Source organism: Calonectris borealis, chromosome 7 (genome assembly GCF_964195595.1).
Source record: "Calonectris borealis chromosome 7, bCalBor7.hap1.2, whole genome shotgun sequence".
In the NCBI taxonomy this organism is placed as follows: domain Eukaryota; kingdom Metazoa; phylum Chordata; class Aves; order Procellariiformes; family Procellariidae; genus Calonectris; species Calonectris borealis.
In genome coordinates, this window is record NC_134318.1 from 20834392 (window position 1) to 20862353 (window position 27962).

General features: G+C 45.8%; 1 protein-coding gene across 11 annotated transcripts; it reads right to left on the bottom strand.

Annotated features, from left to right (window-relative positions):
- Nucleotides 1–133: 133 nt before the first annotated feature.
- LOC142084192 (neurotrypsin-like) lies at nt 134–27855 on the bottom strand. 11 transcript variants are annotated; one of them, XR_012674283.1, is made up of 17 exons: nt 24728–25757; nt 23856–24087; nt 21691–21736; nt 20060–20296; nt 18623–18746; nt 17743–17918; nt 17080–17227; nt 15446–15624; nt 14898–15039; nt 13629–13831; nt 12442–12583; nt 11963–12168; nt 11332–11410; nt 10961–11083; nt 10151–10431; nt 7670–8442; nt 134–1392 (listed from the first exon to the last, which is right to left on the bottom strand). XR_012674283.1 is itself a non-coding variant. In XM_075154452.1 (17 exons), exons 3-17 carry the CDS (start codon nt 23925–23927, stop codon nt 8132–8134), a joined length of 2469 nt encoding a protein of 822 aa, XP_075010553.1. In that variant the 5' UTR covers nt 23928–24087; nt 24728–25578; nt 27801–27855; the 3' UTR covers nt 7446–8131. The 11 variants fall into 11 exon arrangements, 9 of the variants coding, with proteins under 9 accessions (XP_075010553.1, XP_075010551.1, XP_075010552.1 ...); XR_012674284.1 differs by lacking the exon at nt 134–1392 and adding an exon at nt 2971–7130; XM_075154452.1 differs by lacking the exon at nt 134–1392 and adding an exon at nt 27801–27855 and having other exon boundaries at nt 7446–8442; nt 24728–25578.
- Between the last annotated feature and the right edge of the window lie 107 nt (nt 27856–27962).

Sequence of the window (27962 nt, forward strand, 5' to 3'; positions counted from 1 at the left end):
GATCTTCACTTTCAGCCATGTGCCTGCAAAATGCTGTGACAAATTCCTGTAAAACTTACCGTCCAAAACTTTAATGCATTTCCCAAGGTAATTTCCCATGTCTTCTTGAGGGAAGAAAAGTAGATTTGTGTAATTTTATCACCACATTTGGTGCTGAATCTAGCAACCTATATTTATTCAGGATGGTTAAATATAATAGGAGTAGGAATTTAGTGAGAGGTGGCACGCACTTTGCTTGTTTCTTCAGGCATCTTGTGTGTGGACACTCCTGCCTCAGCTGAACAGAGGCATCCGATTCAAACAGTGCATCACCCCCAAGTGTCAACAACAACGTTGCATCAGTTTAAGCAAATTGTTAAACCCGTGTAATTGTGAAGACAAGCCTTGTAGGATAATAAAGATTTCTTTATCTAGGTCTTAACCTAGCTGTGGTTTAAATATTTGGAGAGTTAAAAGGGTTTCTGTTGAGACCTCAGTATAGTTGTGCTGAATCACAGCATCTCCTTCTTAGTCTTGCTAGAGAGAACAAAATGGTAAACCTGAAGCAAAGGAGATTTCCTCCGGTGTCTTTGGTTGCTGGTTCTAAAAAAGCACAGAGTGTTCAGTAGTCTGAATAGTACACTTGTCCCCTCTTAAACAGGTCTCCATTCCACAATCGGAGTTGTAATCCTACTTTATCTCCAGCAAGCCTGTACATGCAAGTGGGAGGGGGGAAAATAGTAAGGAAGGAACTAACCTTTAGAAGCACATTTTCTTCTTTGCATACAGCTCAGTTTTAAGCAGAGCAGGTTAGTTAAATTGCAAAGAAGGTTGGTTTTTTGTTGTTGTTTGAAGGGGTTTTGTTCTGCTTTTGAGAAGAAAGCAACAGAGAAGTATAAACTTTTAAAGTGGTTTCAGCTGAGTTGTCCAGTTACATTGCCACAGTAAATCTCTCCACACTCCTGATCTTCACAGTGAGGAGGGCCCACTGTCCGGGCTAGCATGTCAGGCGAACGTGACAGCAAGCCGCTGCATGACCTCGTCTTGTGGAAACCTTTGACAGGTACCTGCTGCTGGCTCCTGAGCCCTGGGGCTGGCATGGGCTGGGAATCTCAACATGCTCAGCAAATGCTTCCCAGCAGATTTAATTTGTGGCAATTTTAATTCCTGCCTGTGTGTTTCTTCTGTTGGACAGCAACTGAACATGAGCCCAGCGTTGAGTTACACCTGTATCCAGCTCAGCCCTTCGAGCCACAGCTGCCCTGATGTCTGTATGAAGGCCACCACAGATACAGATAGGAGAAATAAGGCCTTTTGCTTGGCTGACATCAGAGCAACACAGCTTCACAGCTTCTTTTTGGTAAAGCTGATCCAAAGCAGTTGTTTCTTCCTTTCAAGGCTAGTTTTGAAAATCTGTGAAGAGAAAGGTGCCTTTTATTTCTGGCAGAATGTGTGGGATTTGAAAAGCAGGAGGGGAAGATCAAGTGGTGCACCAGGGTTTCTCCAGTTTGTTTGAATTTGTCTGTCCTACTCCTGTCCTCCATCAGCACCTCTTAAATCCAAGGGTTTTTCTAAACACAAATGACTCTAGCTGGATCATCCACGTACATCCATTTTGCTGGCTCTACTTCCCCTTTTCACTTTTGCACATAAACACAATCCGTAGAAACCTCCTGCCAATGGTAGGTACCCCCTCTAGACATGCCAGCTGAAGAGTGGCACAGCACCCAGCCCAGCAACCCAAGGTTGTCTAAGCAGTATACTGTCTTCCTCCATTAGAAAGAGGAAATTGTGCCCATGTAAGAATTTTTTTTAATGTCAGTGGTGATGCCTGAATGCCCGCCTTCCTCTCTCCTAATGAACATGGTAGCTATCCTAGTTAAAAAACTGCATGAAGTAAAGGCCCAATTTCTTCCTAATTCATATTTCAGTTTCAAAATCCAAAGCCAGCTATCTTACTGCTGGCAATCTAAAACAAGTAAGCTTTTGCCATACATTCCTTCCAAGCCTTTTCACCACATGAAGGCAGCAGTCAAGTGCTTTAATACAAAACACGAGACTTGACAGACTTGTAACCTTAACCACAGTTTCGACTTTGTTTCTTTCCCAGGCAGAGACTACAGAAGAGTGTTGCAGAACTGACTTGGTGAAACGCTGCCCGCTGAGGCGTGGAGGGCTGACTAAAATACCTGCAGTGTGCTTCCCCCCATCGATACACATGCCATCCATTCTCACGAAACCTCAGCCATGAGCTCTCAGCTTTGCACAAGCAAGAGAGGAAATGTAGGTAGGTGTAGAAAACCCCAAAGGCAGACATGAAGTGAGGGAGGTGTTAACCACAAGCAGCTTTTTCTTCAGTGAGTGCACGTCAGTTCCCAACAGCAGGCTGGAGTCAGTATGCACAAAAACTTATACACTATAATACTTGGAGTCTGCATGAGCTACACCAAACCCCAATCTAACCCTAATGACTTGGGAAAGTCAGTGCAGTAGCAGGGACCTTGCAAGGAGCTGAACTATTTTTCAAAACAGACTTTTTATACAGCAATGCAGATTTCAGCAGTGGACGGGAGAAGAACAGTGTTCTTGCATCGGTGGCTCGGTCAAACTGCATTTCCCTCCTCCCGCTTCCACTTTTCCAGAGGTTGGCTTTGATTCTTAGAGTGGTGACACATGAATCCTAGGCTGAAAGAAGACTAAATCATGCTGAATAAGTTTGTTCAAAAGTAGTATAGAAAGTTCAACTATAGAATGAATTATGAAGCTGATATATCAAATCCTGGTAAGTTTTAAGTGCAATGAGTTGATCTGCAGATAACCCTCACCTGTTCCAAATGGCCACAGTATGTGGCATGTGAAGAACTGTTACATTTCAGTCTAATGATAGCAAACATGATGCTGACTGCAACATGCTTTAGCACGTCAAAGCTGCTCTAAAAATAACATTAATACAAAAATTTAATTAGCTTAATTCAGTGCTGAAAAAAAACCTAAAACTGCCCTTGGAACAGGTTCCTTTATTAAAAATAAGACAGAGCCCCACACAGTCACAGTATAATCCATTTATTAGCATACCTTGTGAGCCACTGGTCTTGATCCAAGGGGACATGAGAGTTCTGGCACTTGACTGATTTCAGAGGTACTCGGCCCCTTGGTTAGTAGAAAGGGATTTTAATAGGACTGAGTGGGCTACAACACAAGTGAGCGTTTCTCCTTGATGTGGGAAATTAAATATTTTTCTGAACAAGGAAAAATACAGCCCAAGAGATGTGCATTGGTCTGGGTCACAGTGCCTTGTTCCACAAGGAGCGGTCCCAAGTTGGTTACCACCAGGGGCCATTCTGTTCCCTCTAGCTGCGAGGAACTCCCAGCGAGTCTATCGAGATGGTGTTAAATATCACAGTGCAGTTCATCTCTCAAAAGCTTTCATCTGATTGCTGAATACACACATAAAAGTCTGTCTTCAAGCAGTTGGTGGATCACCGCAGCTTTTTTTGGATGAAGACACTTCAGGATATTGGCTTCAGAAAGGAAGACAGACAAAAGGCAGGCCCACCTCTCTTACCCCTGAGAGAGCGAATATTCATGTTCCTGGTTCCTCACCAATGCCTCCACTAACACCTTTGGGGAACTGTTATGTTATTCTCTGCTACAAGGGTACAAGGATTACAAGGGTGATCGACATCCTGTCCAGGTTAATAAACTGCCTGATTAATTACAGCATAGAACATAATTAATAGAAATCATCAGAACAGTGTTCAGCTACAGGAAAGGGATAAATCCTTAATCCAGCTTCAGCTGGTCAAAGCCTGGACTGGTGTCAAGATAGGGCTGAAAAGGGTACCAGTGCAGGCACTGCAGGTCGGGAAGGTAGCAGCACTGGGTCAGCCTTTGTGGCGCACTGAGGTATTCCCTCAAAGAGGGAGCCTGGAGCACTGATAGCTGCTCATCAGACCCTTACCATAGCCACGTTTCTACTCCTGCCAATGCCCCCACCCAGTCACAGGGACATTCCCTTTCTCACATAACCAACGTGTGCCACACTGCTATGGGAACTTGTCTCACAGCATCCACGTGGCACAGCGCAGCCACCAGCAGCAGTGGCTGAGCTCTCAGCTCCTGGAAATAGTGTATGTGCATTATCCAACGGACTAATGCTGCGAAGGACCGTATCAGCCCTACAGGCACGTCAGCCAAGGCAAGGCTCTACTCAACTACTCAGGTGCTCCCTGCCCAGAGCTGCGTTACGCTCCCCAGCCGTACCTACAGCAATCGCTCTGAGCTGCGGCGCCTGCCTGAGACAAGGGGGGAATTAACCTTGGCAGGTTTGCGTCCCGCTGTAGGTAGGCTGCCACCAAGACCACAGTAGCAAGTTTAAAGCTAGCTCCAGCATACATACATAATACGCATACAGTGCTGAAATCACTTACAGCGTTCTTACTATAGAAAATAATTCTGAAAATAATCAGCAGATGGCACAGCCTCCCCTGGCAAACTGCATTCAGTTCTGGTTACCAAAGCTTAAAGATTCAGCAGAAAGAGAAGACATGGAGAGACAGTCAGCATGTTATCTGATACTTAGACAGTTTGGGTTGAAGAGAGACAGAGAAGCCACAATTTTAGAAAAGGGACTATCTCTAGCGTAATGGACAACAGAGAATATAAAGCCAAGCCCCTTATTTCCTCTCAGAGCTGAGAGCAGAGGGACAGATGGGATTCAATGAAAACAAAAGGCAATTAATTCAGGAACCATAAAAAGAAATTATGTGCTATGGAGAATAAAATTGTATTGGTTCTCATTGCCAGAAAATATTGAGGCTGAGAGCTTAGCTGGATTAAATAAGGGATTAAACATTTACATGGAAGATGAAGGCTGGTTACATCAAATAGTTTTTAAAAAGTTAGGGATATAAACTCTCACGCTTTAGAAAAAGAAGAATCACAAAAGGATAGTGCATAGTGTTTGTACAACACCTAGAGGACCGAGTACTTGTAGTTGTATTTTTAATAGTAATAGCAGTAATGCAAGTAATTAATTTAAATGGGCCAAGAACAAAACTCCCCAAAAGGAAAGGCTGTTAAAACTTTTTCAGTACAAACTCACATGTGCTATCCTTTGAAACATCTGATGCTGGCCAACATTAGGTACAAAATACAGTCGTAGGGTGGCTGAGTGCTGCTCATCCAACCAGGCAGTTCCAGCAAGCCTCGGTGGCAAAGCACGTGAGTTTGGTTTGGGCCACAGTCCCAGTTTAAACAGTAAAGAGCAATAGTGGTGCTCTGAAACAGGTTAGGAGAATTGAGGAGAGTATTGGCAGGCTTGCCTACAGTACCAGTAAGGTGTAAAATTAGGCAAAGGAGATCGAATACTTCCTTCCCGCCTCCTGGCTCATGCAGGACTTATGGGATGTCACTTACAAGGATTCTCACAGCTTTCATGGTGACAAGATCTAGGAGAAAGAAATATTTTGACCTAGAACATGAGAATTTCAGAAGACAATGCCAGGCCTGTGTCTCACTCATGTTACATGGTAATTTATTCTAACTCCTGAATGGCAACCAGTTAAGTAGGCTTAGGGAAATAACCTCATAGTTTCAATCCTTTGGGTGTTTCTGTGCCTGTTGGGATTATAGGTATAAGCTGAAAGATCAAACCAGGTTAAAGAGAGATGTGACAGCACCCAAGGCACAGAAACTCCATCTGAGCTGCCGTAGCATGCTGGCTTGGGGGAGGCTGAAGGTAAAAGCCATATCCCTCCATGTTTCCCAGACGGGTACTGTTGCTGCCGGTGCGGAACTTGGCATTTAATCCCCCGCAAGACCAGGGGTCTGTAACATAATTGCCCTCGGTCCTCCTGTCATTTTAATTCCTGGGAGATAAGGAGCGGTCTGCAGCTTGCGTCTTAGGGACTCTCTGCCAGCCGCTGTAGGACAACACAGCCAGCGTGGAGCCAAGCACAGCGCTACCAAAGGGTCAAGCCTGGCACTTCAAACCGGGTTATCAGCACCAGCTGCACTGCAGACATTCAGCCCCTCGAGAAGAGGCATGAGCAGATCAGATCTGTCTTGAAGGCCAGTTTGCAAGGGTTCTGGCATTGCATGTTTTCAGAATTCCTACAATTAAAACTTAAAAATAAAGTTTACATTGCAATCCATTGCAGCATTGGTAACCCAACTGTCCTATAATTCCTGGAGAGGGTAAATGGAACTGTTTAGTTTAGCATTCACACACAAAATCAGCCACCTAGCCAGGTCAGCACCTTTACATTAAGCTGTTTTATAGAAGACAAATTAACCCTTTGGGCAATCACTACTCATTGAATCCAAGGCAATTTCTAGGACTCTGTCACCACATGCCCTGTAATATGACTAATTTGTAATTGCTGTAATTGCTAATCGACAGGCTGTGCTCTGTCTTCTGTTCTTGCCTTGGTAACACCGAGGTACTGAACACCTCAGTGCCTTGAGTGCAGACCTCCCAGATAGCAGGCGAGTGCCTGACCCAGTCATTGCCTACCCTACAGTGCATGAGCCAACCCAAAACGTGCGCATCGGGCACAAGTTCCATGTGGCCCATTCTGTATTACTACTCCATGTTCGGGTCCTTGGTTATACATCAAAACTTACGGCCCCTGCTCCTGAGCAGACCTGCCTTCTCTCTGGCTTGGCCACACACAGCGAGAACACACTGTGCACTGCACAGCTGTTAATGCACTGAGCCCTTCTGTCTATTTTTATATCTTTCTACCTACTCAGGAATAATAAATTAACTTACAAAAGTGATTAAAGCCTAAGAGAAAACTCTGTTCATTTGTTTGAATGAGAAGGAAGGAAGAAATTGAAGTGTTCAACAACCCCTGCTTTCTCTCAGCATTATTTCTGTTCAGGCTGAGAACTACAGCTTGATGGCACTGCTTGCATACCCTCCAGTTAAGCCAGTGTACTCCCACTGAGAGGGATGAGAAGAGAAATAGTGCAAAGAAGAGAAGAGAGGAAGCATAGCCCAGAGGTTGCAAGAATAGGACACACTTTGGGAAAGCGGGAAGCTGCTTTGCAGCACACTTACTGTTTTATGCCTCAAGCAAATTACTCACTCCCTGTGTTTGTTCTGTATCTATACCCCAGGAGTATTTCCATGTTTCATGGGAGAACTGTGAACACAGAGATATTAAAGACTTACATCACAAATAAAGGGCAGCTACTAACTATGGCGAATAAGGTACCAAGAAAAAGTCCCCGCAGTGCTGTTAAATCGTGACTCAACACCTGAATGTTTGAGATTAACATTACATTTGGATTTAAAGAAAAATAACATGTCTATTCAGCCTTTTCAGGTCACGTTTTTAAGTTCTTTGTAGTAATGACATAAGAAAGAAAGCTATTGTCTCTTAAAAATGAAGATTAACTCTCACACCAACAATTGATTCTAGGAGATGCTGCTTTAAGGAAGAAAAAAAAACCCCAAACACAAAAGAACCACTATATTTAGAAAGCAGCAATAAAACCATAGCATCTGGCAGCTGGAAGTGTGTGATACAGGATTACAGCAGGAGGGACAAGCGTCTCTTAGCAGGGACAGACACTTTAAAGGGATCATGTGGGAGCAGACCTGCTATTCAGAAGAGAGAAGGTTCCCCCTAGAGACATAACAGGGAAGGAAAAAAAACCCAACTGTTGGCCTGTTCCTCACCTCAGGGTTATGAAAAAATATCTGAAGATTGCCACTGTGCCAGAGCCTGGTGCCATCTTCCAAGCATCTCACCTCTCCTTGCAGCATTTTTCAAGTATGCAAACATAAAAAAAAGGGAATAGATTTACAGAGGCAGGTCTCTCTCCACTTCTACCATTTCTGCGTGTCAGGGCAAAGGAACAAGTGTGATTGCATGACAGGACTCAGATAGTCAGAGCAACATAGACTTATCATTCTTACCAGCGTGCACCTGCTTTCTCTGCTCAGAGATTATGGACTAAAGTGAAACCAAAGACTTTAAAGAATCAGCCATAACTGGTTTTCTCCCAGTTCTACGTTAAAGTCTCTTTCCAGTGTCCATCGACAAAATAAATCTCCATCAGTCACAGGCCAGAAGCCACAGCCTTCTGCTGCTGTGGGGCAAAAGGACCATCTGTTGAAGTTCCTAGAGCTCAGACATTTTCATTTTAGCTTGGTCACTTTCTTGATCCAGGGAACGTATTTGCTGACTTTTGTGTACACACCGGGGGAATCCTTCCGACCACAGCCGTAACCCCAGGAAGTGATCCCCAAAATGATCCATCGTCCATTTGACCTCTGACACATGAGTGGCCCTCCACTGTCACCTTGGCAGCTGTCCACCCGTTTATCTTCAGAGAGGTTCCCAGCACAAATCATGCGGTTAGTGAACTTCTGCCCGTAACGGAGCTCACAGTCTTCCCGTGGGAGAAGAGGCACCACCCCCTGCAGCAGGGTTCTCGAATAGGACTTCCCTGGAACAGAACAGAACAGCCGGACCAGTTCACCTACAGACAACAGCAGCCACCTAGAGCAATGGTGCTCCACACAAAATCAGATGTTTGTACATTTAGTGTCAAGACTGTGGCACAGACATAGGCTAAGCGCAGCATCTCTGAGCCACCAGAACTTCAGAAAACAGTACTGCCAAGCCAGACCACAAAAAAGAGCTGTAAGATCAAAGAGATGGGGAAGAGGTTGGAAAACGAGGTTAGATCAAAGGATGAGTCTTACTCCTGGTTCTGCCAACAAGTAACTTGAATGTTCTTCAATTTATTTCACCTCTCTGAGCTTCCATTTCCTCCTCTGTAAACCAACGACAGTGCTTTCTCAAGAGAATAAATGCAGTAATATTTGTGAAGTGCTCAATCCTCAGAGAAGTTTTGGAAGATGTTTCAGAGGCATCCAAATATTATTCAAAGGGAGCTCACTTCATCTTTGGCCAGATTTGTCTCTATCTGCTCATATCTCTTTATTACTCCAGACTTGCTCAGAACATAAGGTTCCCATGCTATATTAGAGCATGACCTTTCTGTGCCCAAGGTTTACAGTAAGTTCACAAGGTAGTAGGTAACTGCACCTCTCATTGGGAAAGTTGGGTTTGGTGCGTGGGAGGGATTCTAGCCATTAAGTCCCAGTAGAGCTTAAGGGAGTTACATGGCCAAGTTGCTCCTTGATCCTCCCCAGACACCCCAAAATGACACATGCACCTCCAAAGACAAATGTATATTTGCAGTTAAACACTTCGAGCAACAGCTGGGAAGGATGGGTAAGTAAGTCCAAAATCAACAGACGAGCTCCTGGGGCTGTTTGCCTTTTGGCAGCAAGTCTTTCTGAACATATGGCTTTGCTCCAGTCACAGCAGCCCCAGGAGGGCCTCCTTGCCCCAAGTCCTGCATTGCATCTCTGAACCCCAAATGGAGGAGGACTGGACAGCTGGTTATAAGGCTTTGTTTAGAGTTCAAAGTTGTCTCCAGACCTCACTAATGCATGCATGTCAGGACTCCACCGAGCCCAGCATTTTAAAACATCACCTTGAAAGTGTTAAGTATTTAATAATTAATACTTTCTAGAATATTCCTTGCTCCCTTTTAGCTAGGAAGCTCCATAGCAATGTGCTGCAAGAAGACAGGTACAGGCTGTCTCAAACCTAGTGCAGAAATCAGCCTCAGAGCCCAACTGTCCCTGCAGCAATATCCAGGGAGATGGAGCAAGGTAGTCTGAGAGAGATTCCTTCCACCTCTAAGCCCCCCCTTCACTACTACAGTATCATGAAGAAGGCAGGAGGTCATGGAAACATGGGGGCCTCCCATAGGCTTTGTACATCAGCTCTGCACAGGCTGCTGCCTAAGCGGTCTGCTGTGGCAAACGTGCATTTGGAAGGGGGAAGAAAGAGAGGACTGTGGCCAGATGGCAGCATTGCTCTCTCCCACAGCTTCAGAAGGATGCTATGGCAACCAAATGGTTCCACTATGGGGAGGCTCAAGAAGCCTCAAAATCAGAAGAAAACACAATGGCACAAAAATCACCTCACCTCTCCGCTCCTTGACACCATGTGCTGGCACAGACAATAGGAGCAGTAAGAACACAGCCTTGAGTTGTGCAGACACAAATTAATGGCCCGTGTAGGCTCCTGAACCCAGACTCCCCCACCTTTCTTGTCCTCAAAGCCCCATCACTCACCTGTGTCTCCCCAGCCGGAGATGATGCAAGCTTGCCTGTTGATGTCAGACTTCTCTTTCCTGTTGGGCAGGCAGACAGGCAGAACGTGGCGATTGAAGGAGAGACAGTGCCCCTCTCTGCCTCGCATCCGGACCAGGGCAATGTCATTATCATTGCTGCCGGCCCAGTAGTTCCTGTGGAGGACGATCTGCTCCACGGGCAGCTCCCTCTCAAACTCATCCTTCACGCCTGTGTGGTAATCGCCCACCCGCAGCAGGTAGCGCCGCACATCAACACCAAACCTGGAGAAAAAGACACTCAAGGTCTTGATACTCCTACTAAGAGAGAAGCAGACTCACCCAAGTCTCAGTTGCTATGAGACTGAACCACCTCCTCACAAACTGATAAAACAGTGCCAGCTACAGGACTGGGGGACCTCTTTAGCAGATGTGGTAATGCCAGCTGTTGGGGTCAATGGGTGTCCCATGCACAAGACTTTTTTTTTTTTCCCCTATAAAAAGGGCTACAACAGTTGCAAGGCGTGTGACTTTGTGTTCACAGTTCCTTAAAGTACTGAAGAATGGCAAAATGCTGGTTCCTTTTAAGTTGTAAAGCCTCCAAGTTAAGAGGGCAGTTGTAAGCAGTGAAGGATAAAGCAAGCCTATAATGACTCATCCCCATAAGTGCTCCACGATCTCACACATCATAACCTGAAGGTCTTGCTTTAGAAACTTTGCTCATACGGTTCCACTGGGCTGGGAGGGTAGCCTTGTATGAGGTTATCTTGTTCATCTTTGAGTATCCCTCAGGGCTCCCCACTCACAAACGCACCTTTTGAAGCAGTGGGCTGCAGTCACTACCCAGCAGCTGCTGATCAGTGTTGCTCCGCACAGCAGACGAGTATCTCGACGAAAACCCTTCAACCGTAGTGAGGCCTGCCATGGCCAACCGCCTCTGAAGGAGAAACAGCAGAATAATAGGCACCACACACACAGGAGCTGTTTTCCTCTTTTCCCATCCACTCTGCCCCATCTGGGCTCAGCTGGCATGCATTGTCCCCTAGATGGGCCCACTGGTTCAAATCAAGTTCAAAAATCACCAGTGAAAATGTGTGAATGTATTCAGCGTTTGCTACACTATTTCCAGAGTCTGAAGGAAAACTGGAACCAGTTCTGGCTTTTCCAGCCATTCCAGGGTAGTACCTGAGAGCCTTGTTTCCACCTATGATCCTTTTCTTGCGACGGTGAAGCAGGCGCATCCCACAGACACCAGATTCTGGACCTGCACAGCAAAGTTAGAGCAGTTGGGTAGGTACCTTCAGCTCAAGTATCAAGAATTGCTGTCACAGAGCCAAATACCATTTGTCTTCCCTGAGGGCAGTAATGCTCATGGTAGTTGACTGCATTGTGCATATGGAATTCATAGAAGATTTGATCCCACAAGTTTCCTCAGTTTTGGTGGAGGTGCTTACCTCCAGTATCTGTAGTCTTATGCCAGGAATGGGACCTCTATAGCTATTTCTTCAGTGCTCTAAACCCCAAAGTTTGCTCATGGTTACGGCTCTAAGGAAGGGTACGGTGATTTGGCTGTGGGGAAGTTCTGCAGGCTCAAAGGCCTGACATGGGTGGAGCTCCTCATTCTGGAGCACCTTGTGCTCCTAAGAAGAGACAATGAAAACAAGGAAAAAGTAGGAGGTGCAGGACAGGATATGCTTATTTTGTAGGTGAAGTTTCAGCCAAAGAAGAGAGGAACTACAGGGGAAAAGCATAAAAGCATGCAGAGATACTACAACTGGAGGCCCAGATTTCTGCACAGAAGAAATGGGCACATCACCTCTTCTTCTGATGTCTTGGACCTTCTCTTCCACATAGTCACAGATCACACCAGCATCCTCACTGTGCCAGCAGCTGTGAATCCCGGTGTCAGGCCTGACACACTGCCCCAGGGAGTGCTCCGTGCCGCTGCATTCTACGCTGTCCAGATGGATGGGCCCGTGGCCTTCACCAAAATAAGCCATCGCCCTGGCCTTTGCTGTACCACTGCAATTAGAGAGAGGGTGGCTAATCTGCAATAAGCAGGAGGCAGGTGAACCTCATGCACCAGCACATTTTAAGAGAAATAATATTTATGTGTCACTCCGCGCACAGACAGTAGTACAGTACTTGCCGAAGGCACTGTGAGAATAGGACCCTACTCCCTCAAGCATATGCAGGTATGCCAAAACTAAGAAATGAAGCCCCCAGAAACAGGTCCAGAAAGAAGCGATCCCCCTGAGGGCTGTTTCTATAAGACGCATGTACCAGAGCTCTTACCTGAATCCCAGTTGCCTGCAAACTACTGCAGCGTCTCTGTCTGTCCAGCCATCATCACAGACGCTGCCCCACTGCCCATTCAGGAATACCTCAACCCGTCCCTCCTTGGTGCTTTCTCCATCCACCAGCCGCACAGGAGGCCCTGCAGCAGAAAACACATGGGTTGCTGCAAGCAAAAATACCAGAGAGTGTGAGGGGCCCAGAATTTGGGTTCTATAGGAAAAGATGAATCCCAGACATCAGTAAGCTTAAAAAAAAAAAAAAAGAAAAAGGAAAAAGAAAAAAGAGTGTTTCTATATGAAGACTAGAAGACTATGTCCCTCATTTCACCTCTGTGCTTAATCAGAAGACTACATACATATTGATTTATTTAATATATACTGGAAATCATTAGCGGATCATATTCTGAAAGCTGAGTAAAGAGGAGAACAAGAACAAAAGGAAAGTTATTAACTCCTGAGCCAACAGTGGACAAGCTTAAACATGTCTTGGAAATAAATCCACTAAATTATAAAATTACTATATTATTCTAGGCAAGAGAAGAGCTCTACATCCAGGAAAAACAAAAAAGTGGGATGCCATCTATTTCAATAAAAAATGTCTGACAAATTGGAAAGTCTCCTGTAGTAGGGAAAGGGGAGAGTATCAGTATATAAATAAGGAAATTATGCTAACTTGAAATACGTCCACAATTTTAATTAGAAGTGTGCCATCCACACAAGAGAGTGCCAATTTCCACACAACAGCCCCTCACATCTGAAGTCCTCTTGTCTTGGCAAGGTGCTAAGTTATGTTAGGACACTAACATAACTACATCAGTTTCCTAAAGGGTCTAGTTAAAGGGGTCCCATGTTCCCACAGACATGGGGCTGAGGCGTCTCATCAGCGAGCAATGGCACACCAAGGCAGCCACCGTTCCTCAGCCCCTCGGGTTTGTTTTAGAGACCGCCAACACAATTCTCTCCACTTTCAGTTTCTCTGCAGGTCTGGCCATAGGTCTGGTGGAGCCACAGCTCTGCGGCTGTGCCCCAAGACAGCCAGGGCTCGCTCCTAGGAGTCCTCCTCAAAAAGCAGCCCCCTCACTGAGACAGCCCAGGGAAAACTCCCACATCTGCCAGAGCTTCCAAAGGAACAGACCAGCAGGTGACACTTCCCCACCATCCAGGGCAAGAGGCAAGGCAAGTTACCCAGGCTGCCATCCATGGCGGTGTTGCTCTCGAGGGAACAGCGGACTCCCACATCCTCAGCATGTGAGCAGTCATGCTGCCCCCAGTTGCTGTGGGGACAGTCCAGGAGGGAAAGCTCTGTCCCCAGACAAGCCACATCATCCAGTAAGATAAAGCCTTGGCCAGCAGCATAGTCCCCTTCAGAGGCCAGGGTAGCAGGACCACTAGGGGAAGGAAACAGAACATCACATCAGATTCATTAAAACTCATTAATCCCACAGCAGGATCCAAGCTCAGACCCAAAGGGAAACTCTCCTGCAGAGCTCAGCTGACATACTGGTGGCCTCCTGACCTAAACCACTGAGTGACACACAGGATGGCAGTCAAGCAACTTGCACATCTCACCAGCTTCAGTTTTCAGGGAGGCCCGCTCAGACCAGCCCATTTTCTAGTGTCTGGTCAAAGGCAAATCACAATAGCACAGAGGGCCAGCTATACCACCAGGCTGCTTTGCAGATGTGACACAGGTACATCAATTTGGGGAGGGGCGAGTAGAGGAGGCATCAAAAACATCAACATTTAAGTCATTCTACTTCTTTTTATAGGAAGTAGCTACCTAGAATTGAAATGCAGAAATTTAGGCGCTACAAGAGATGACAAACACAGTATGCAGCTGAACTCAAAGGGAAGAATTTAGTTTAGTCTCTTTTCAGTCTAGAAAGCTGAAATTTTACAAGGATACCCTAATCATATTAAAAAATCCACAAAAAAACCTTTTCTGGCTCCAAGACTACAGTATCCTGATTTTAAATCTTCCCCAAACTCATACCTGGAGGGACAAGAGTTCAGCAATGGGCTGAAAGAAAAGCATTACAAAAAATCCCTAAAACTACTCTTTTTTTGCCCTGATGGTCTTTGTTCAACTACGGAAGCAGGTGATGTGTTCAGCTGACAGAGCAGAGGGGGTGGCAGTGCTGAGCTGATACACCTGGAAATTTAAGGTGTATTGAGAGAACTTTCTGACTTTGGTCAGGGGTTCATAAAGACAGTATCAAGGCTGTTACCTGCTTTCAAAACTGGCCGAGGCAAGAAATAATAAAGATTTTTTTTTTCCTGGGAAAGGGTGTGGGTACCTATTAATCTTTCCTGAATGAAGTTGTATAATGGTAATAACCCTGCTAACAAAGACAGCATTGAAGGAAGTAAGGTCCAGCCTATCCCAGTGAAGGGCGATGGAATCTAATCCCCGAAATCAGGAAGCACAGACACTACACGCGCTCTCAGTCCTACCTGAAGCCCAGCTGCCTGCAGACCACCTGGGCACCGAGGTCCGTCCAGCCATCATCGCATACTGTGCCCCAGTCCCCGTTGTAATAAACTTCTACCCTGCCTTCGCTGGGGCTGCGGCCACCAGCCAGCCTGACAGTGCCCTCTGCAAGAGGTGGGAGACGGAAAAATCAACACTCAGCAGGGGTGAAAAGAAACAGCCTGTGCCCCACTGCTGAAGTCTTTTTGCAGCCCATGAGTGAAAGAAACTGAAGACACAGATGTCCGTGGGTACTCAAAACCAAACATTCATTGCTCCCAAACATGCCCATCTGTCAGGGGAGGATTCACCTCATGCCACCTGCGGAAAGCAATGGGAACACCACCAAGCCTGGCTCTGATGCATTCCCACCTGCTGCTTGCTCTCTGCCTCCGCATCTGGCAGTCCTCGTGGGAGCCATACGTAGGAGCCCTGCAGGATCCTGAAGCAGGGGAGCTATCTGCTGGGCAAGCTGTGTAATATGGGAGTAAGACAGACCACATCTGACTGGCGTAGAGCTGTAGATCTGTACCTGTGAAAGGGTCACAGGAGACCCCAGCATCTTCAATGTGGTCACAGTTCTGCTGTCCCCAGTCACTCTTCTTGCACTGGTCAAGTGAGAGTTCATTGCCTGAGCACTCCACTTCATCCAGCAGGATTGGGCCAGATCCCTGCCCATAGTGAGCCCATGACAAGGCTTTCGGGTTCCCACTGCAAACGGTGCAGACACATATGCTCACAGTAAGGAAGGTCACAGTCTTGTGCACTTGGAGTCTGCCTTGCACAGGGACTCTCCTACGCTAGGCCAGTGGCCTCCCATAGATAATCTGTATTTCTGACACAGTGGCGTTGCCAACTGTTAACCGAAATACCTTATTGGAAAGTTTTGTAACAAGACCTTCCAACACATAATAAAAATGTGCCAGCAACATGAACAGTTCAGACAGGTGGCCAAGAAGGCCAACGGCATCCTGCCCTGTATCAGAACTGGTGTGGCCAGCAGGAGCAGGGAGGTGATCGTGCCCCTGTACTCAGCACTGGTGAGGCTGCACCTCGAATCCTGTGTTCAGTTCTGGGCCCCTCACTACAAGAAGGACATGGAGGTGCTGGAGCGTGTCCAGAGGAGGGCAACGAAGCTGGTGAAGGGTCTGGAGCACAAGTCTCATGAGGAGCAACTGAGGGAACTGGGGTTGTTTAGTCTGGAGAAGAGGAGGCTGAGGGGAGACCTCATTGCTCTCTACAACTACCTGAAAGGAGGTTGTAGCGAGGTGGGTGTTGGTCTCTTCTCCCAAGTAACAAGCGATAGGACAAGAGGAAATGGCCTCAAGTTGCACCAAGGGAGGTTTAGATTGGACATTAGGAAAAATTTCTTTACTGAAAGAGTGGTCAGGCCTTGGAACAGGCTGCCCAGGGAAGTGGTGGAGTCACCATCCCTGGAGGCATTTACGAGACCTGTGGTGCTTAGGGATATGGTTTAGCGGGCATGGTGGTGTTGGGTTGATGGTTGGACTGGATGATCTTAGAGGTCTTTTCCAACTTTAATGATTCTATGATTCTATGACACCTGGGGAGTTCTGAGGACAATGATGTTTCAATCTCAGCAACAGGCAAAACTCCCAAAGTTTGAGGGATCTCAAAATGGAATAATCTATTTTAAACAATTCTGTACTGATCTGATTTTCAAGAATGCTCAGTATACAACAGCTCCCATGTTAAGTGCTGAACGGCATAGAGGAGAACGAGGTGCTCTCTCTTGCTTTCCCGTCTGAAGAGGATAAGGGCAGTCAGTGAAACTGGACGTGTTTAAACTTAACCAAGTAAAGAACTGCAGTTCACACATGGAAATCATCATGGCAAGTTATCACTGAGGCTAAGCAGATTTGCATTAGGACATGTGTGCAAAAATAATGAACAGGGATAAACACAAACAGACCTTGGATAGGGATGCACCAACTTTTTTTTTTTCCCCCCACAGCGTAACCCATAAAACTGACAGGAATTAAGTACAAATTCCCTTTAAAGGATGATCAGTCCAGAATTCTCTTTCCCAGGGTTTCTGTACACTTCCCATAGAAAGGGCTGGTGCTACAGTGAAAGGACATGCTCTCAGATTCTTCATTCTGCCTGCCTCTCTTACCACTCCATGATGTACAGCAGGGAAATTACCTGAGTCCCAGCTGCCTACAAACTACTTCAGCATCCCGGTCATCCCACTGGTCGTCACAGATGGTACCCCACTTGCCATCATGGTAAACCTCCACTCGCCCTTCAAAGGTCTCCTTTCCCCCAACTAAACGCAGCGGGGCACCTACACCTGTGCTTCAAGAAAGGGAAAGAGAGCACAACAGAGCAAGACAGAGACAAAGCACATCCAGCAGTTCAGGGTGTAGAACCATTCACCAGCCAGAGGAGGTCTTGGGATGCTCTTGTCCCACCCTACCACATCCTCCCCACTAACCCCACCCCAGAAGCATCTGTGATTGCAGCCCACAGTACGGGTGCTGCTGGTCCAGGGCTGGCTCTTTAACTGGCTGCTACAGCGACTAGGACTTTGCTGCCTGTAGACAAAAATCTGGTTTAATAAAAAGGAGGTGAGGTCATAAGCAACAGCCATCTTTCAGTGATTGTAGAAGTATTCCCACTCTGAGTACTTGGGATTGGGAAAGGATGGATAATTTTCCACTGGAAGGAAGATAACCACCTGTATAGCAGGTGAAAGAAGAACATGCTCCAATGATTTGCTCTCCACTGCTTCACGACCTTAGATTTTCCATCTTACCAGCAACACTGATGCAAGAAACAGGGAGCGAACCTCCCCTGGAGATTTACCTTCTGGAGGGACACATGTTACCGTGGCACTCCCCTGGTTACAAGCTCCCGACACAGCTTCCCGATAGCCACACTGCAGCAGGGCTTTCTCATCCCCATGGCAGTTTGCTGACTGCAGGTGCAGGGGAACAGGCCACAGTCCGGGATGACTCTTCTTCCCAGCTGTGCCGATCTCACTGGTACAGAGAAAGCAACAGAGCAATGAAACGCCGTAGCTCTGCTGGACTCACACGTGTTTTCCCTCAGTTCTTGTGACTCTCCAGCGCAGCGCAGCTATTTCACACCCCAGTGAGCCCACTTGATTGGGAGTGCATAAAGGGGTGGCCATGTACAATCTAATGGGAAAGTACAAGCAAGCACAAAGCACTTCCCACCATCTAACCCATTTTGTCTTCCTACTTACTGCAGAGGAGTTGGTCTGGTCAGAAACAGCACCCTTGTTTCAGATAAACGATCAACAGATTTGAACATCCAAATGCCTGAATCACCTTCTTCCTTCTCTGTGGACCTTATCTCCTTGCTATTTGGAACTTTGAAGGTTCAAATCCCAGATTCCCAAAGAGGGTTCGCGCTCTCGAAATTTCTAATAGATCACTACACAAACTCCAGCTGGTAATTCTAAAAAGGGGATACGATCTCACAGCTCACTCATCACAGCCTGGAGCACCAAGCAGAAACTACTGCTTTAAAAAATTCTTGCAAATGCTGGTTGCGGTTTGACATAGCCATGGAAAGAAAACAGTAGGAAAGGACCCTGGTAAGTGGGAAATGAGCCCACAAAACAAACTCCTCTCCCCCAGCCAACACATTATGCCAGAGGGACTGTTTTTTCCAAGGCCACATGAGCACGTAACTCTCGCAACCAGACTGAGGTTCCCACCTGAGACCTAGTTGCCTGCAGACAACACTGGCATCCCAGTCAGTCCAGTGGGCAGCACAGATGGTGCCCCAGAGTCCACCGAAGTACAGCTCCACACTGCTATCTTCAGCCAACCGCACAGCACCTTCCAAAAGAGAAGAAAAAAAAAAAGCTACTATTTTCTGATGGAGGTTTCAGATCAGCAAGTCTTGGACTTGAACTGCTCCTGGCTTTTCTCATCCCTGCTTTGCTGATGCTGTCACTGAAGTGACTCGTATGAAGGAGTGCGGGACGTGGCACCTTCCCAGTTCCAGCAATGGCTGCTCGGGAGGATGGCTGGTGCTATGGTCCATTTCAAAGCCATGGTAATACTGGTAGGAAACTTGGGTTCCGCCACAGCTCCAGGATTTTCCTTTTGTGAAATGGCGGTGATTTTACATGCCACCTTGAAAAGGTGTATGGAAATGGCAGACTCTCTAATTGCTATGACAATCCACTGATTTATTTTCCACCGATCACCGCACCTATGAAAGTCACTGTTGCTACAGCTAGATGTTCAGTAACAGCAGGTGAATCCTCTTTAACTTCTCTAAGAAAAGGAAGTGCCAATGTAAATGCCCTTTCAATTCCCACTGCACTACAAATATCTACCACTGTTTAGAAAGCACATCTCCTCGCTCAGTTATATACTGGGAGAAGGGTACACCTCTGTCTGTAGCACCTCAATGCAGGCACACAGCACAACTACAATTGTTGTATCTTTCCCTTTAATGAAGCTGTCTTTGAAAGCACCTCCACTAACAAGGGAAAAGACTTTGTAATTTCATTTATTAAATTAGTGCTTTACCTGCTTTGCAAAATGCAGGAAAAGGGACAAAATTCAGAAAACAGGAGGACAAACAGAACATTTTCAAGAGCGTTGCACTGGAGTCAGGGTACTAAGAAAGCTCAGCTCCCTTGTATGCCTCAAAATAAGCGGCAGTCCTTGTGTCGGCACTGCGAGGAATTTTAAAGTAAGCCTATGACCTACCTTGCCACAGAAGATTTACAAACCTAGCCACAGAAGATTTTTCCGTGTTATATTTGAACTGCTATGATTACATGAGGAGAGCTCCGATATGGACACTTAAGGAGCAGGAGTGGGTTGTTTTCCACATAACTTAAACTGTTTTCAAAGTGGCATAAGTTAACAGTAAAAAAAAGAAGTCTCCTTGTATGAGAATAAAAACATCTATACAAGGCATTATGGCTACGGCAGCTTAAATCCACCCCCTACTATATACAGACGTTCTTCTCCCACACAGGCTAGCCTCAACAATTCGGGACAGTTATTGTACTGTGCTTCTTTCACAGGGTGCCCCACCTGCTGCTTGCAAGTCTGTGCAGCATGCTTTCCTGGCCTGAGCCCCCCGAGACAGTGCAGCCCGGGCGCTGGCAGAGACAAGCAGCAGCCCTTACCTTGGTTACAGTCGCAGTTAGCCCAGCCGATGGCCCCTGACGCAAGCCGGTAGAAGCACCAGGGTGTAGTTCCCCCGTCCGGGTTCCTGCAGTGGTTGTGGTCCCCCAAGCCACGGTCTGGGTACTGCTGAACATAATCGGGGAACTCTGCCCAGCTGAGGCACTCTGCCCCGGCCTCGGTGACCGCCAGCGAGCCATTGTAATACCCAAGAGGTCCGACACCACACACACTGGATGCTGGGCACAGGAAGGGAGCTGTTAGCATCACACCCCAAGGCTCAGACAATGTGGGAGATACCACCTGATCTCCTGAAACACCTCCTGTGTCTGCAGTCTTGATTGCTACTTGCTTGATTTTAATTCTATCACTCTTCAAGACAGCTGCTCAAAGAACGTTTATAATATGTACTATCTAAAAAACAAATTGATCTGAAAGTCATGAACTGCGCAGACAGATCTTTGAAACGTGTTAATTCTGGGCTCAAACATTGACAATTTGAACTGGTTCCCTTTACTGTTTCTTTCAATAGATGTACTCACTCACTCTGGAGCAGCACTTGCGCCTGGCACACAGTCCTCCACTTCCTTCCCCACCTGCTTTGGCACCTGAATAAGATACTCTCAAATTTGATCCTAGGCTCTTTAGAAGATTAATTGCCTGTCTAAATTGATTGAAACTGAGAAGAGTTTAAAATTAGCTACAATTTCATTCTATAAAGCAGGAAGTTGGGAAATGACATTGTATTTCATTGTCTGTATGTTCCCTATACACATTAGCATATCACCTAGCTTATCTGAACTTGGCCAATGTATAGGAAGGGAAAGGCAACCTATTTTGGGGGGAAGTGCAGGTGCCAATGTTCCAGGCCAGTGCCCATGTGAAATATCTCATGCAAAGAAACCCCAACAATTAATTTAATATGGTCTTTAACAAAAGACGAAAACTCTCCGTTCATGACCCTGAAATAAGAAAGAGGAAAACCAGAACCAGATGCTGTGTGAGAGTGGGCTTTTTAGAGCCCATAACATGGGAAAAGCGGACTCAGAAATGGATAACAGTTATAGGTCTGTTCATCAAATAAACAAAAAGAAGCCAACACTTTCAGAAAACCCTTCTGCCGTAAAGGCATGTAGGGCAAACAGCAAGGGGTACAAAGAAACTTTGCCTCATGCCATTTGCCTTCTAGCTCCTGCCAAGCCCAGATGTAAGTGACAGCTGAAGGTTAACTGCAAGGTATAAAAATGAGAAGCAGTTACAGGTGTCTGGAAAACACACCACGTGCTTTGCATCAACTGGGACCCTTGGAGGGGGGTGTATGAGAATTCAGTAGTTACGAGAGTGGGGGAAAGGTGAGCGTGCGAAAAAGACTGAGGCAGAGAAAGAGATGAAAGGAAAAGAACCTGTGGGAGAAATAGGGAACTGCAAGAGTATTAGACATGAAGAAAAGAAAGTGGTCTGGCCATTTTGGGGAAGGAGATAAACAGACATTGAGGCAGGGGAAAAGATTGAATAAGTGATGGAAAGAAAGGAAGAATGCCAGGTAGCAGTGGTTCATTGTACCTATGGTCTCAGATCACCACTGCAGGAAAGAATCTGCCCGATGACTGAATTAATAACTTCTTGTTCTTACCTGCACTCTGCAAATGGTTTTGGTTGGGCTGGGATCCCAGGAAAGCCTGGGAAAAGAAACAGAGCAAAAGCAGAGAGATGATTATCCGATGAAATAAACATGGGCATGTCCTAAAAGCAGCTCGGCCTTTTGCTGCTTTAGGCAAACACACCCTAGTAACCAGCCTCTTCCCCGCTCTCCCCATTGCTCCTCTTCAAATCCAATCACAGCTCTGCCCACTAACAACAAAATGAATAATTACTAGCCTGCAGAGGTTTACCCTTGATCTAAGCACTACATTACAGGGCTCTGCTTGTTCTTTTCCAATAGAATTGGAAGCCTGAGTGAGATGCCTATGGAAAGAAAAGCTGGAAGAAAATAATTGTTACCAGTAACAACGATAATGAATAACTACGCATTCTCTCTCCGTATATAGGGCAAGCCATCTATGGCCACAGCAGCAAACAGAGATGTATCTACGTGATGAGGTCATGCCCCCAGGGATCCCTGTTAAAATAGTAATAAACATCTGTATACAAAGTGAGAAACACCTAAAGAAGAAAATCCAACAAGGCTTTTTGAGGATTTCGGTTTTAATACATGAGTATGTGATATGGCCTATGGTATTATTATCCAAGTGGGGTTAAATAGCTAAGAACAAAAAATATGAAGCAAAGCCCTCAGAATTCCAGCATCCTGTCAGCCCCAAAACTGCATTTCCTCTTGTAGGCAGTGTTTTTGGTGGTTATAACTTGACTGCTGGCTGAGAGATAGGGATCTCCACTTCAACACCATTACATACTGTGCAGGCAGGTGCAAGATCTTCACAGACCCAGAGTGAAAAGAAGAAACTGTACATGCTTCTGCTAGCTCCATGTAGTTTTATTCATCTTTAAATACTTTTATATGAACATTTCTAATACTTTTATATGAACAAGGAGTTCTAATTCATAGAGCAGAGGTGTGCATGTAAAGAAAACTAGCTATTGGAAATGGTTCTGTTTTTCTTCAAAATGCTGTAATTTTGATTCTCTCAGCTTCATCTCTCCCTGGAAAAGGGGAAGAGTAAAATTTGGAATTAAACCAAATCCGCCTCTGGAATAAGCAGGGATAGTTCCCATAGATACCTGACAAGAATGACACCTACTCATGGCAGATGCTATTTTCCAATCAAGCTTATGAATATGGTCCAGCAGGTGTTGACAACCATGGCCAAACTCCAGCATCACCTTCCAGAAGTCAGAATGTGACATTGCATATTGAAGATTAATTTCTGAGATGGTTCAGAAACAGCAGATCAGATCTCAGATGCGTATGCACAAGGGGATGCACAGATATAACAACATTTAACTGAAAAACCCTTTCCAGCCAAAATCCGTCTATCTGCATGCATCAGGCTATTCCGAGCCCACATAATGGTCTGTGAACCACCAATGCTGAAGGACTCAGCTGAGGATCTCAAATCTCTTTGCAAAGAGAGGAAAGTGAGCTAAGCTACACTTTTGTGACTGCACCCAACAGGTAACTTAGCCACAATCCAGGTCCTCCGACTCCTAGCTTTTAGTGTGCACCTGCACACACATGTAAGTCTGCAGGCAACAGAGGGATGGGTTGGACTAATAACAGACTATACATGAAAGCCTGAACCTGCTCTTCTTGGAGACTAACCATAAATGAAAGAACTGCAGTCCAAGAAATATGCTTCCCTTCTAATGAAAGATTAGTTGCTGCCAGTTCCTGTAGCAGTTTCCAAAATCCCCCGATGCTGACCATCACCACCACCAAATTTTAGTGTAAACAGCCTGTGCTGCAGTCACTGCCCCAGGTCCATGTGGCTATAAATCATCTGTCCACAACAGCAATAGGGGTAATCAGTCAATCAGCAAAGAACAGAAACAAAGGATCTCTCCTGCCAGGGTCACTGCAGCGCTTGAGAAACATAGGAAACCTGAGCCAAAGCATCTGCAAGCCCTTGTGCATCCTGCTTTCCTGATTTATTTCCTTCTCTGAATGTCATATGCACAACGAAATAAATCCCTCCCCAAGCCCCCAACCCTTCCCAGAGACCGCAGCTGCCTGGACGCTTTGGAAAACACATTCGAGTAATAACAAGATCCACTTACGGCAAGGATATTAAAAAGCCATGTGACTTCGTACAAGCAGATAGAAGAATAACAATTTCTTACCTCTGCGCATCTGAGACAGGCTAACAGACTGGAGAGCTCTACCAGGAACCCAAGTACTTTGGGGATCTCCATCCTTTCTGTACAAAGTGGGCAGAAGGTTCTTCAAGCATCACATTCCCGTTCAGCTGCTGGGCTCAGCGGCTGCCTCCTCCCCGAGCTCTGCAGCTGGGTTTCCCCGGGAGCAGGGCACTAGCTGCTCCGCACCGGAGGGAGCGGGATGCCTCTTTCATATCTATGCAGGGAAAGGGATATAAGGGAGGGGATCAAAGTTCCCAGCAGCATCTTAGAATGTCACTTTCCCCTTCCTCTCCCCATCTCTTCTCCTTGATCCTTCTCTTCGGAAAGGGGAAAAGAGGGGAGAGAAGTAAGGGGGCAGAGAAGTAAGGGAGGAGAACATGCCCCAGAATTTTTCTAGCTCCCTTGAAAGCAGGAGGAGGCAAGCGCCGGCCAGTGGGGCGCAGCCCCCAGCCCTCTCCCGCAGCCCCGCTGTCCCCTCCCTCTCCCCCAGCCTCTCTAGGTACGCGCTTCTCCCCAGCGCCAGCCCCCGCCTCCCGCCCCTCTCCGCCCCGCCGCCGGGCCGGCCGCTCTCGCCTCCCCGGCAAAGCCTCCTGCCCGCCCCTGCCTCTTCCTTCTCTCCCCGAGGCACAAGGGCTACAGCTACGGCTGGGGCTGTATCTGACCGCAAAACCTCCAGCAACAGAACTGGAAAAGGAAAGGGCTTGTGCGCGCACATTTGCCAGAGATTAGACTCCTTGGAAGGAATCTGGACTTTACCCCCCCACCGCTGCCGCCTCGATTAGCTGCTTGCAGCTTCCTGAGGTCAAACTCCCCTTAGATTTGAACCCAGGTAAACGGGACCCACAAAACTTTACGTTAAGCAGCTTCCAGATCTCCCCGTGGAAAACCCATAGGTGGCACAGCCCTCTCCAGGGTGCATTCCCAATTTTCAGCCCTGCATCTTGCCATCATGGGTATTGCCTCCAGAGATCTCTTCCACCAAGTGTCTCCTTGATCTTGGGGAGTAAAGTTATTTCCACTCTATTGGCTAGGATGCTTTCCAGAGAGTTGATCATTATTGTATTGTAGAAACAATACAATGGGTTTTTTTTAGTGTTTTCCGCTTACTGTTCCTTCATATGAATTAGGGTTAGAGGCTGCAACAGAAGTTTTAAACATTATTAAATCTAAGAAGGGGAATTGGTCAATTTGAAACTGTTCAGTCTTGGAATTTTTTTTTTTTTTTTTTTTTTTTACATCTTCCCTGTGCTGCTCCTCAGCTCAGTCTAATGGACATTTCCTATATTTATATTCTGATTTTGGAGGGATTAACTCCTGGTGTTCTGCAGCATGAAACATGAAGGTCACCTTAAGAAATGAGCTCACTTCTGGCCAAGTCTGCTGAGCAGCATTTCCAAAGACACCTTCAGCATAAAAACAAGGAACAGGCTGATAAAAATCCATTGGCTTGACAAAAAGCCTTTTTTTTTTCTTCCCTCGCTTATTGCCCATTACTCACTTCACATGACAGTTTTGCGTTGCCTCATCCTCAAGTCACTCATCAAATGCAAGGAAATTCCACTCCATGCTGGAACTTTTACAGGAGTCGTTGAGTGGTAGGAGGGAGCCCTTTCTGGAGTGGATTTGTACCACACTGCATTCTGCACACTGTGGATTTGGCGAAGAATTACACTCAGTTGATTAGGAGCAAATCTCCTATATCCTCCTAGCAAGGAAAGCAGATGATCAGGGCCACAAAGGATAGAAATAGCTTAGATACTACAGCACACTGTAACTCTCAGGCAGCACTCACGGTAGCTTTTAAGTTGCTTCCCTCTCAAGGCAAGGCTTTCCTAGATAAAGTGGTTTTAAAGGAAATACAGACCAGTGCACCAAATGCAACAGAAGTCCACGTCTGGTATTCAGTTTCTGGAGGAATGACAAATTGCACAAAGATACAGTGGCTTTTGCAGTTGTCTCCTCTGTGGCGGGTCCTTTTTTGGAACTATTTCCTTCTTGCCAAGACTCCCCGCTGGTTTTCTGGCACATGTGACGACATTTTCTTGAGAGAGGTGGATCCCAGATTCTCAAAAGCTTCTCATGGCTACATGGTCCTCTCCAAAGTGGAGAGGAAGACCAAGAAGGAAATAATATCAATATAACTATGGCAGTTTAGATAGGCAACATATCTACAGATAAGGTAAAACATATCTTGAACTTTCTTATGTGGGCAAGTTTGAAGTAGTTGTAAATACCTAAGTCCACAAATCACCTTCTCACCATGATATAAGCACAGTTCTGTAACAATAAGTCTATGATTCCCTACAGAGTCTCTCTGTCTTGATTTTTCCAGATTATTCTGTATTGACCCTTCTGAACAAGAAGTACCATCTTCTAAAATGCTCTTGGCTCTCTGGAATTCAACCTATTTCTCCTGAACTGGCAGGACTACTATTCATCAAAACCAGCTGAAATATCAATGCTTCCTCCATAAGAGATCTTCAGTGAAAGCCTAAAAAGAGAGGTAGTTAATAGCAATCATATCCAGAGCTGGTATAATACTCAAGCTGTGAAGAACAGGAGTAAGATCAAGGAATTCCAGCAGATTTGCTTAAATCCTGTAAATCCGACTTAGGAGGGTAGAACAGCTAGTCAGCTTTTGTTTAATTCTTTCCCCACCATGCAATCACATACAGGTCTCTGCAGCAATGTTCTTAACCAGTGGGCTCAGCACCAGAACCCAGTTTTCTTTTACTCCCCAGCAACAGCATCATGGGGTGGTACAAGCCCTGAACTCAGAGAGGACAGTGTCATTCACGGCAGTTATGCATATGTACTATTAACGGAATGACCCCCAATATAAGCGTGTCACAGAACGTGTTTATACACCCAATGTAAGCTTAACAGTGAGATATGGGGAAATGACAGCAGCTCAAATTGCCAAGGACAATCAGTAACTGGAGGTTTTTTGGTTACAGCATGGAATCCTGAGCCGAAGGAACTGCTAAAGTACTGTTAAAAGAAGCACTGTAAAACCTGGGTGCATCTGAAAAACATTCTCTTTCCTTCCTTCTTCCTCCAAAATAAATGCATTCCTTTAAGGACTGGAGAATCTTAGCATAGTAATTTTAAACTTACAGTAGACATGTAAAAGGTCAGAAAAAAATGCAAACAACTGAACTTATGAAAACTCACTATGAAGCAGTAAAATCCAAAAACAGCTGTCCAGATCAGTGGGAGCTGCGCAAAATTTCAAATGTAAAAATGCAACAAAAAAGCATTAAGTTTCTCTGTTACAGCCTCTTATATAATGAGACAGTTCTTCACAGACACTAGAATTTGGTACATTTAGCATAGCTGCTAGGTTAAGAGGTGCAAAACCATACTTATAAGTTTTAATACAAAGAAAGAAAACCCGTCATCAACAGAAGTCAATTTAGAATTCATCAGTTCCTCACTCCCATCTTAGCTTGTCTCCTTCAGAAACAAAGAGTTAGCAAGTAGCTCTCCTTCTCAGAGAGCGTCTTTTGGACTGAAAACGCAAAACGTCATAGAACCAAAGTGTTCTTCCAAACTTAGATGAGGACATCATGTTCTTACTGACCCCAAGTCCTCTAGAAGACCCATTTATGCCATAATAGCAACAACAGAATAAGCTACCCTGTGGGATAACCCACTAATGAGACATTGTAAGTAACAGTTAAACAAAAATTGCTTCAATAACTTGAAAGCATACACTTGACCAATATTTATGTGATGAACAGGTATTGGCCTGGGGCTCCAAAGAAGTCAGCTCAGCTCAATGCAAACTCTACAGTCGCATGTGGGTAATCACACAGTCTGTATGTGCCTGGCGTTCCTCTTACTCTGCTTTTTCTTTATGCTCCAAAGAATTAGCAATATAAATGGTTATATCATTAGTTCTCTGAGGCGCTGCATTTTTCTTACCAGTTAGGTACTGGTCCTAAAACAACAGGGGCCTGCCTGCAGTCTTGTGGTACTCCAGTGAAAAAAAAAACAAATCAAAACTAGTAATTAATTACATTATTTCAGTATCAGTCCATGCTTGAACTTTCTCTCCCCCTTTTAGTTTTTTTACCAAAACAATAG

What these genes read in the sequence shown, in the direction of transcription:
- LOC142084192 (XM_075154452.1), bottom strand. Translation starts at nt 23,927, where the DNA reads ATGGAGATCCCCAAAGTACTTGGGTTCCTGGTAGAGCTCTCCAGTCTG. An exon ending in TAACTGCGACTGTAACCAAG is followed by an intron (nt 18,747 to 20,059) that starts GTAAGGGCTGCT and finishes CTCTTTTGGAAG; the next exon opens with GTGCTGTGCGGTTGGCTGAA. An exon ending in TGCAGGCAACTGGGATTCAG is followed by an intron (nt 12,169 to 12,441) that starts GTAAGAGCTCTG and finishes CTCTAATTGCAG; the next exon opens with TGGTACAGCAAAGGCCAGGG.